An 11,735-nucleotide genomic window follows, 5' to 3' on the forward strand; every position below is an offset into this window, starting at 1 on the left:
TCTTCTTCTTCTTCTTCTTCTTCTTCTTCTTCTTCTTCTTCTTCTTCTTCTTTCTTTTTTGTATTTTATTTTTTTGATGGAAAGAGAGAGCACAAGTAGAGGGAGAAGCAGACAGAGGGAGAAGCAGGCTCCCTGCTGAGCAAGGGAGCCCAGCATGGGGCTCAATTCCAGGACCTGGGGACCATAACCTGAGCCAAAGACAGATGTTTAATGACTGAGCCACCCAGCCACCCCTTCTTATTTTTCAAATAAACATTCCCAGTGCTCATTATATCACATGCCTTCCTTAATGCCTGTCACCCTGTTACTCCGTCTCCTCACCCCCCCCAGCTACTCCTTTACTGATGAACATTTTCCCCAATCTTGTGTAATTACAAATATCTAAAAAAAATCATTTTGTTTAATAAAACACATATTATATCTCTAATGTTATCAGATACATAGCCCATTTTTTTTTAGACTTATTCATTTATTTTAGAGTGAGAAAGAGAGAGAGTGGGGAGGAGGGACAGAGAGAGAGAGAGAATCTCCTGCAGACTCTGCTGAGCATGGATCCCCACCTAAGGCTCAACCTCACGACCCTGCAATCATGACCTGAGCTGAAATCAAGAGTTGGATCCTTCACTGACTAAGCCACCCAGGCACCCATACATGGCTCATTTTCGAGTTTTCTCAATTTTCACAAAGGCATCTCTGTATTTTTTCCCATTTTGTTTGTTATGTCATGAAGGATTAATTTTTTCAGGTTTTAGTTAAATTTTTGGCACTATTATTATTATTTGAAAGACTACATATTTTATAGTTGAATTTTATGAAATTTTCAAAATAGGCAAATCTATAAATGTGGAAAATTTGTTAATGGTTATTAGAGGTTGGGGTGAGGGGAATAAGGATTGACTGATACTGGTTATAAGGTTTCTTTTGGGGATAATAAAAAATTCAAAAATTAGATTATGGTGATGGTTGCACAGCTCTATAAATATACTACAATAACATTGACTTATATACATTAAATGAGAAGAGTTTGTTGTATTTTAATTATATCTCAGTAAAGCTGAAAACAAAGAATTAAGTAAAAATAATGTTATTCTCAGAAGGAAATCTAGGATAATTTGTAACAACAGCCACTTTAAAAGGATAGTTAAAAAAGTTGTTCAAGAGGCAAAGATAAAATGAGGATATCAGAACTTCAGGATAGAAGAAAGAACAATAAAATGAATAAATATAAAGATCTATTTTTCTACTTTTGACTTTTATGCTGAGCATGTAAAATCAGTCCTTGCAAGTGTTCCTTCCTCTTCAATTTTTTTGGGGGAGAGTTTAAGGATTGACGTTGATTCTGCAAATGCTTGATAGAATTCACCAGTAAAGCCATCAGGTCCTGGACTTTTCTTTGCAGGAGGATTTTGTTTGTTTGTTTGTTTGTTTTTTTAAGATTTTATTTATTTATTTGACAGACAGAGATTATAAGATTATAAGTAGGCAGGTAGGCAGAAAGACAGGCAGAGAGAGTGGGGGAAGCAGGCTCCCCGCCAAGCAGAGAGCCCGATCCCAAGGACCCTGGGATCATGATCCAAGCCGAAGGCAGAGGTTTCAACACACTGAGCCACCCAGGCACCCAGAGCGAGGGTTTTGATGACTAATGCAATCTCTTTACTCAAAATTAATCTGTTCAGATTTTTTTGTTTGTTTGTTTCTACATGGTTCAGTCTTGGTAAGCTATACATTTGTAGGGTTTTATCCATTTCTCCTAGGTTATCCAGTTTGTTTACATATAATTAATTGTTCACAGTAGTATTAAGATCCTTTGAATTTTTGTGGAATCAGTTGTAATGTTTCCTCTTTCATTTATGATTTTATTTATCTGAATTGTCTTTCTTTCTTTTTTTTTCCCTTTCTTTCTTTCTTAACCATGAGAAAGTTTGTTAATTTTATTTGCTAAAAACAAACAAACAAACAAAAAAACCAAATAAACCCCTCTTAATTTCATTCATCTTTTCTACTTTTTTCCTGGTCTTTATTTCATTTTATTTCTGCTCCTATCTTTTCTATTTTCTTCCTTCTGCATATTTTGGGCTTTGCTTTTTCCTTTTCTAGCTCCTTGAGGAGCAGAGTTAGGTTACTTTTTTGAGACGTTTTTCCCCTTAATGTAGTAATGTAAATTTCTGTCATAGAATTGCTTTTGTTGCATCCCATAAGTTCTGGGATGTTGTGTTTCTATTTTCATTTGTGTCAAGCTATGTTTTCATTTTCCTTTTGATTTTCTCTTTGATCCACTGGTTGTTCATAAGTCTGGCTTTATTCTTAAATTCAAATTTTCTTAGATTGTTATTAGAGTATGAAATTTATTGGGATATAATATATCATCACATATATGGTTTCCATGGGTACTTGAAATGAAGGCTAAGTTAAGTTTTTTTTTAAGATTTTTATTTATTTGAGATAGAGAGCATGATATATACATATCATGCTATCTCAAAAAAATATATATATATGTGTATTTATATATATATATGAGTAAAAGGGAGGGGAGGGGTAGAGGGAGAAGCAGACTCCCCATGGAGCAGAGAGCATGATATGGGACTCAATCCCAGGACTGTGGGATCACCACCCCAGCTGAAGGCAGATGCTTAACCAACTGGACCAACCAGGTTCCTGGAATAAGTTAAGTTTTAAATTTCAGGATATGATGTTACTTAGATTTGTCTTATTATTTATATACATTAAATCTTTTATATCCTTACATATTTTTGGTTCACTCGATCTGTTAAACAAAAGAAACCCAGAGTTATTTGGCCCACAGATATTCATTTATTCCTAACGTGTGTGTGCATGCGTGTGTCTGTGTGTATGCTTTTTAATAAGTTTACTGACATATCTTAATGACAGAAGATGTTAGTTAAGGATGCCTGCATGGCCCAGTTGGTTAAGCAACTGCCTTTGGCTCAGGTCATGATCATGGAGTACCCTGATAGATTCCTGTATTGGGTTCCCTGCCTGGTGGGTAGTCTGCTTCTTCTTCTGCTCCCTGCTCCTGCCTTCTGTCACAATCTCTGTCTCTCTCTCTCCAATAAGTAAATAAATAAATAAATCTTAAAAGATGTTAGTTGAAAGTTTTGTATGTAGTGTAGTTGCAATGAGTTAAGCATATGGCTCTTTAAATATGCTTCTACACATAAGTTTACCAACACATATCTTTTAAAAAAAAACCTTATTTAAATTTAGTTAGTTGACATACAGTTTAATAATAGTTTCAGAAGTACAACTTAGTGATTCAACACTTCCATACAACACCCAATGCTCATCACAACAAGAGTCCTCCTTAATCTCTATCACCTATTTAACCCATCCCTGCCCACTCCTCCTTTGGTAACTGTCAGTTTATTCTCCGTAATTACCAGTCTGTTTCTTTTTTTGCCCCCCCCCCTCTTTTTTCCCTTTTGATTATTTGCTTTGTTTCTTAACTTCCATATATAAATGAAATCAAGTTGTATATTCATTTTGAATTTTACATTATAATGATAATAGGTATAATCCAAAGTGAGTATAAAACAGGAATAGATATCTATGGACAAATAAGGTAGCTATTTCTTTTGTTTTACATTTGCATTTTCTTTTGATAAGTGAAGCTTGATGATTTTATTCTAGTGTCTGATGAAATTAATATATTTGATCATTTCTACTCCTCCCTTATTTTCACATCTAACTTATGTTATTTTACTTTTTTTGTATTTATCTTTGGATTATTAAATATACCTAATATCCATTACTAGAGTAATAACTTAAAATAATGTATTTTGACCCTCAGTTCTGAAAGATGAGGGAATTATGCTAATGATAGTACTTATTCTTTTTTTTTTTTTAAAGACTTTATTTATTTGACAGAGAGAGATCACAAGTAGGCAGGCAGGCAGAGAGAGAGAGGGGAGGAACAGGCTCCCTACTGAGCAGAGAGCCCGATGTGGGACTCGATCCCAGCACCCTGAGATAATGACCTGAGCCGAAGGCAGAGGCTTAACCCACTGAGCCACGCAGGCGCCCGATAGTACTTATTCTTTCCTTTACTTTTCCACCTTTTATTTGTACCATTTCTAGATGTCAAGTTAGTAATATTCACATCCTGCTGGTAATAATTGTCCCTACTTTTAATTTTAGCTTTAGTTCTATAATGAAATAAATTCAGTGTTTATTCTGGTTCACTGAAAGTTTGCCTTCTAATATTTTTTCAATAATTTTTGTTTTACATTTTTCCTATTCAAAAATACTTTCCTGTTACCTTTATAATTGAAAACCAGGGTGACTGTTTATGAAATTCTTCTTCTTTTTTTTTTTTTTAAAGATTTTTTATTTATTTATTTGACAGAGAGAGATCACAAGTAGGCAGAGAGGCAGGCAGAGAAAGAGGAGGAAGCAGGCTTCCTGCTAAGCAGAGAGCCCAATGCGGGGCTCGATCCCAGGACCCTGGGATCATGACCCGAGCCGAAGGCAGAGGCTTTAACCCACTGAGCCACCCAGGTGTCCCTATGAAATTTTTCTTTACTTGAGGTCTTTGTAAAGATTCTTTCAGTGTTTCTTTCCTTTCCTCCCTCTTTCTTTTTCCTTCCTTCCTTCCTTCCTTCCTTCCTTCCTTCCTTCCTTCCTCTCTCCCTTTCTTTCTCCCCTTCCTTCCTCCCTTCTTTCCATTTTCCCTTCTCTCTTTCTTTCTCTCTCCCTTCCTTCCTTCTCTCCCCCCCACCTCCTTTCACCCTCCCTCCCTCTCCCTGCCTTTCTTCCTTTCCTTCCTTCCTTCTTGATGTTTTTCTGATGTTGAATGATGCTATGGCTGATTTAATTAGTAAGTAATTTAAATTATTTTTGGCTAGATGTCCAAATAATTTTTTTCAGTGATATCTTGTTTTGAACATTTTGTGCCAGGCTTTTTGTTTATTTCCTTGTTTTTTATTTTGGATGGGATGCACTTTCAAGCTGGAAAGTCAAGTCTTCTTTTATTTCTGCAAAGTTAAAAAAAAAAAGATTTTATTTATTTATTTATTTATTTATTTAAAAGAGAAAGAGAAAAGGAGAAGGAAAGGAGGGGCAGAGGGAAAGGAAGAGAGAATCTCAAGCAGACTCCCTGCTGAGCATGGTGCCTGACGTGGGGATTGATCACAGACCTCTGAGATTAGGATGCTTAACTGACTGAGCCACCCAGGTAGCACTCTGCAAAGCTTTTAAAATGATAGCTTTAAAGATGTGTTCTGTTTCATTTGTATTTTCTTTGGGACCCCAATTATGTGCATATTGAATCTTTCATATCTGTATCTTCCTTGCTTTTTAATCTCTTAGTGCATTTCCATTTCTTTGGGTTCTTGTCCTTATCTTTATCTCTCCTTACTGTGTTTTCAGCAGTATCTGCTTTCCCTTGGTGTCTTTACAATTTTACCTATCTGTAAAAAATAATCTTTTCTACTATTTCTTTCTTGAGATAGGCCTTTTAAATTTAATGTCTTTCTGTTATTTTGTCATATCTTTTTGAGATTTTAAATTACTAATTATGTATCCTTTAAAAAAATAAAGTCAATCAATCCTGTAAGTTAAAAAATTCATGGTAAAATATTTGGTCCTAATTTTCATCTGCTCTGTGGCAATATTTTTCTGGGGTCTGTTCTCCGCCATTTGTTTTCAAGTTTATTTTCTCTTTTTTAACTGTGTAGATCTTGCACTGGCTCTTTGTATTTCTAATTTCTTTAATTTTAATTTTTTTTCTTTTAAAAGTTACCTCACACTTATTTAGTATTTTACAGCTTAGAAAGCATAAAGTTTGTCTGTGGTAATCTTATACTCTTTTTTATTAAAAATTTTTAATTTGCTTTGTAGGAGTTTCATGTCAGTGAGCATATGGAACTGTGTTTCATTAGGTAGGATTTTTTTTTCCTCATCAGATAATTCTTTTTTCTTCGTTTGTGTGAAGCTTTTATTCCTCTTCACCTCTATAAGCCATTGGAGTTAGTCAGGTTATTATAGGGCTGTATAACACAAGAAGATTTTTTTCCCTCTCTCTCCTTAATACTGAACAGATATACTATTTCTTATAATTTGTATTTCTACTTCTATCATAAGTAGTAAAAAATTGCAGGATTGATTTTTACTTATTTTCTGAATTTTCTCTCTCAAGTTTTTAAGTCAGATGCATAAAAACCTTGTATCTGATACTTTTCCTTTGATACTTATCTCCTTTTTTTGTACTCTCTTTCTCTTTCCCCTTAATCAATGAACATACTACAGTTGCATATGACATAAGAAGTTTTGGAACTGGAGGGGACTGTAGGAATCATTTTCTAGAGCTTGCTCATTTTACAGTTGAGGAAATGACACTATAGAGATATGAAGTGAGTTATCTGAAGATATAGGGTGAGCTACTGGCCAGATTTGAATAGAATTGATCTCTCTTCTGATTCCTAATTCATAACCAGTTCTAAACACAATATGGTTGTTTCTGACTTAAAAGTAATATTTTTAATGTGAAGTTGTAGATCATATAGTAGAATGTGTAGCTGAACATTTCCATACTATGGATTGTATGAGCAGAGTAGAGCAGAGCATTGTAGAGCAGAGCAGATTTACGAATAATTAACACACACACACACACACGCACACTAACCTGGGAATTTCTCTGAAGGTTCCCTTTTTAACCGCCATGGCTCTTTGGCAGAGTTGAGTTTAACATAAATATAAGGCAGTGTATATTCCCATGTTCCTCGGGAATCCTTCTTTAGCCTTACTTACTTAAATATTTCAAATTAAGTAAAGAAAATTGTGTTTTCTTAAATTTGGGGGGTCACTTTGTCCTCTCTTTGGTGACTCATTAATAGTCTCTTCTGTTGGTCTGCCAGGATTCTGAATGAAAATTCCCTTGAATAAATGAACTCATACTGGTGATCCCAAATCTCTGCAGTGTCATATGGTCAGTATTCTCATGTGTGCCAATTAGCCATATCTCTTAAAATAATAACATTTTTATAGTTATCTGTGGATGAAGTAATGTTAGTTTTAACCAGGGAATGTTAAATATGTTTAACTCTTTGGAAACAGTCACATGTTAGATTTTTAAATGAGTGGGTGGGTGACAAATATAGAAATATCCAAGGGATACTGGTGTACAATGTTTAAGTCCCCCAAAATCAGCATTGAATAGATTTTTCTGGTGACAAGATTGTTTTGTACAGAGATCAATAATATGTTATTTTGTACAATAGAAGCAGCTTCAGTTGAGCTTAATGGGCAAGAACGAATACAAATGAGAAGAAAAAGGACATGTAGTCAGAAACAGAAATTACTTTTTTTTCCTCCATTGGTATCTAAGTCTGAGAACAACAACAAAAAAAGATTTCAAGTGGTTAGGAGGTCATATTTTCAGAGGGAATAAAATATGACTTGGTTTAATCCTGGGCTTTATTTCATTTCTTGATATGGAGACAGAGCATCTTTGTTTTCTCTATTAATCAGACTGGTGAGATCTGGATTTCTTCTATGGGAAGCTAAAAGGAGTCCATATGGATCAAGACAGAATGGGCCTGGAACTCAACCAGACTGCTCCGAGATGCAGGTATTATATAGATTTGCCTTCTCCCACCGTGGTTATTTAAATAGCATGGAAAAATTATAGATGTGTTTGAAATAGCTAAGAAGCCCAAATGCTTTTGAACAGTTGAGGACAACACTTCATTTAGATCTGGCTAAGATGCTGACTGAAGAATATGGGACATCCAGAAAGGGACTAAGGTGTGTCACACATCAGAAAATCATGAGAAAAGAGAAGTATTCTCTATATACTGGTTGAGAGGCAGATGAGGGAATCAGTTTCAGTTCTATCACTTAATTGTTCTAATTTGTTCGTTTCCTCTTGGTTTAGATTTCCTTCATTGCAAAGAAAGCTGATAATACCAACTTTATGGCTTTTATAAATATCAAACAACTTTATGCATTTAAAGAAGTTATTATGGTGTGTTACACATGGTAGTCCCTGTTTTTGCTTTGATTTTGACTGTTATCATTACATTCATAAATAGTTCATCAAACATTGCTCCAGTTTGGGAGGTATTTCTTGATTATATATATAATCCTGATTATATTTCCTTTTTTAAAAAAAGTTTTATTTATTTGTTTGAGAGAGAGAGAGAAAGAGAGCAGGTGGAGGAGGAGAGGAAGAGGGAGACTCTCAAGCAGCCTCCCCACCAAGCATGGAACCTGATGCGGGGTTCAATCCCATGACCCTGAGATCATGACCCCAGCTGAAACCAAGAGTTGGACGCTTAACAGACTAAGCCACCTAGGTGTCCCCCTGCTTATACTTCTTAATTATATTATGTATTATATAAATTCTTTAAGCCTACATATGAAGCTATCTAAATAAATTATATCCATATCTTAAAGCGTGGTGTAGGTTTCGATTTTTTTTTAAAGATTTTATTTATTTATTTGAGGGGCATCTGGGTGGCCCAGTTGTTAAGTGTCTGCCTTCCGCTCAGGTCATGATCCTGGGGCCTGCTTCTCCCTCTCCAGCTCCCTCGATGCCTGTGTTCCCTTTCTCGCTCTCTGTCAAATAAATAAATAAATAAATAAATAAATAAATAAATAAATAAAATCTTTTTAAAAAAGAAAACTTACCACCTTTACAATACTTATTTTAAAAAAATTTTATTTATTAGAGACAGAGGGAGAGAGAGAGAGAGAGAGAAAGGATGAGCAGGGGAAAGGGCAGAAGGAAAGGGAGAAGCAGACTCCCTACTGAGCCGGAAGCCAATGCCAGCTGGATCCCAGGACCCTGGGATCATGACCTGAGCTGAAATCAGATGCTTAACTGACTGAGCCACCCAGGTGCCCCTAGGACTTGATTTCTCTCTAAGAAAGCTCGGATCACTCTAACACTCTCGGTATCTTTTTTGCTTCACAAATTCTATGATCATACTACTTATTCGACATTTATTATATAGTACTTTTTATTATTTATATTTTTGTGTATGATTGATTACCAATGATTATGATAAAGGGCAAAATGAATGATATAGCAAATTTATAATAATATGCTAATTGAGTCATGTAAGTAATGCAAAAGGAATTAGAGAAGAGGGAGATACGAGGAGAGGGATTTCTCCGGGATGTGGGACTTATAACTAACTGCAGATAGGGAAAAGATAGTGAATATGGTAGCAGTCTGATGCAGAAAATACCATCATTATGATGGGCTTCATTACATTCTGAAGTGGCACTCTCTTATAAAATCATTGAAATGTTAGATTACTTAGCATCACTCACCTCAGCCCCTTTATTTTACAAATGATGAAACTGAGTTTAACAATGAATCATGGAACACTACATCAAAAACTAATGATGTACTATATCATGAATGACATCACATAAAATAAAAGTGAGTCAAGTTGTAGAAGGGATGGGAAAAAGAATTTAAGTTCTCATAGAGTTAAGACTAGGATCTTATCACAGCTTTTCTAATTCCAAGTGCTGTGTTCTTTTTGTCATTCCATGAACCATGAAAAGTAAATATGGTATGGGCAAGGTTCTACAAATACAAATCACATAATTTTTTTTTTTTCTGTATCACATTAGCTCAACATCTTTAGATTCTTCAGGGAAAATCTCTCTTCTGGTTTGTTAGAATTTCATTGTATGTTCTCATAGCTCAAGCTCCGTGATCACTTCCACTCCCTGAGCTGTGCTACAATAGCTCAATAACTTCAGAATTTCTACATTATCTTTTTTCTTGAGGAGGAAAAGGTGAATATGATTTGATGAAATGCAAAAGCATGGGGCTAAACACAAGAGAACATTAATGAGAGTGATAGCATTGCATGTAGAAGGCAATCAAAGGGGTAAGGAAAACAAAGATCATCATAAATTGCCTGAGTTTTCGGGAACTCCATGAGTAGGAGTAACAAACTCTGAGGGAAAAGTCAATGAGCTCATTTCCATTTCTTCTTTGTTCTCTCATGTTATTCCAGGGCATTCCTGATCTGCCTCTTACAACCCTTTTGATTTAGCAGATTTTGCTTAATCTTCTCTTATCAAAACTGAGGGAATTTTAAGGAGATTAGGGAGTTAGAAATAGTGCTTTTTAGCAATGAGTTACTGCCTATTTTCTGCAATTACAGTGTAGGGGTTATATTAGATGTGTTCGGACTTTGTGAAGTAAGGTAATGTTTTTTCTTTATGATCTGAAACTCATGCAGTGACTCCCATGAAGCTGATTTTCTCTTTACTCTTTCTTGCAGGTAAAATTTGTGTCACCTCTGCTTGCAGAGCTAATGGATGGAGCCAACGAGTCTGTGGTATCTGAGTTTGTGCTCCTGGGACTCTCCAGTTCATGGGAGGTCCAGCTTCTCCTATTTCTCTTTGCCTCTGTATTCTACATGGCAAGCCTACTGGGAAATCTCCTCATTGTGTTCTCTGTGAGCACTGACCCTACCTTGCACTCTCCTATGTACTTCCTGCTGGCCAACCTCTCCTTTCTTGATGTGGGAGTTTGCTCTATTGCAGCTCCCAAAATGATTTATGACCTTTTCAGAAAACGAAAAGCCATCTCTTTTGGAGGTTGTATATCTCAGATCTTCTTTATTCATGCTATTGGGGGCACAGAAATGGTGCTGCTCATTGCCATGGCCTTTGACAGATATGTTGCCATTTGTAAGCCTCTCCACTACCTGACCATCATGAGCCCACAAATGTGCATTTTGATTCTGGCTGCAGCCTGGGTCCTTGGCCTTATCCACTCAGTGGCCCAATTGGCTTTTGTTGTAGACTTGCCCTTCTGTGGTCCTAATGTACTGGACAGCTTTTATTGTGACCTTCCTCAACTCATTAAACTTGCTTGCACGGAGACCAATAGACTGGAGTTCATAGTCACAGCCAATAGTGGACTCATCTCTGTGGGTTCCTTCTTTATATTGATTATTTCTTACATCATAATTCTGGCCACAGTTTGGAAACACTCTTCAGGTGGATTATCCAAGGCCCTCTCTACTTTGTCAGCTCATGTCACTGTGGTGGTTTTATTCTTTGGACCATTAATCTTCTTCTACACCTGGCCCTTCCCCTCATCACACTTGGATAAATTTCTTGCTATCTTTGATGCAGTTCTCACCCCCTTTCTGAATCCGGTCATCTACACATTCAGGAACAAGGAGATGAAGGCAGCAATGAAGAAACTCTGTCATCAGCTTGTGAGTTACAGGAAAATGTAGTAAATACTTAAAAAAAATTAGCTCCATGTTCAATAACAACAGAAAAAATAAAGTAATTGAAGTTGTAGGTCTCTATTAATTTCATGTACTAGGTTACATTTAGGCATTTACCACATTACCCTGTATTTCTAGTACCCTAACGAATGATAAAGGGAGTTAATTTTGGGACTTCTGTATTTCAGACCCTGTGGTCGATGTTTTATGTACATTATTTTATTTAATATTTATGAAAACTCAGTGTAGTATTTTTTATCTTGATTTGGGGGGGTAAATTAATAAATGCTTCCTGTTCATCCCTCTGTAATTACTAAGGAAAATATGTCAAACCAAAGTTATCACCACCTTAATCCACTATTTCCAATTGTCTTCCCCCTCAAAAGGTGCCAAACAGAGAATGTGTTCAACAATTTCGTGCTGGAAATTTAGCACGTTATTCTTTTTCACTGTTATACTTTCCCTGCTTTGAATTGGCTAACATCCTTTACTTAAACTATCAAACTG

The 11,735-nt window shown here is 35.9% G+C and overlaps 1 protein-coding gene across 1 annotated transcript; it reads left to right on the top strand.

The window, feature by feature from the left end:
* Positions 1-10,298: 10,298 nt before the first annotated feature.
* LOC116867497 (olfactory receptor 4F3/4F16/4F29-like) lies at positions 10,299-11,234 on the top strand. The gene has a single exon (XM_032857124.1). The coding sequence runs from the start codon at positions 10,299-10,301 to the stop codon at positions 11,232-11,234; it is 936 nt and encodes a 311-aa protein (XP_032713015.1).
* The last annotated feature ends 501 nt before the right edge of the window (positions 11,235-11,735 follow it).

This window comes from Lontra canadensis, unplaced genomic scaffold, assembly GCF_010015895.1.
Source record: "Lontra canadensis isolate GAN:19392208 unplaced genomic scaffold, GSC_riverotter_1.0 scaffold12, whole genome shotgun sequence".
Taxonomy (NCBI): domain Eukaryota; kingdom Metazoa; phylum Chordata; class Mammalia; order Carnivora; family Mustelidae; genus Lontra; species Lontra canadensis.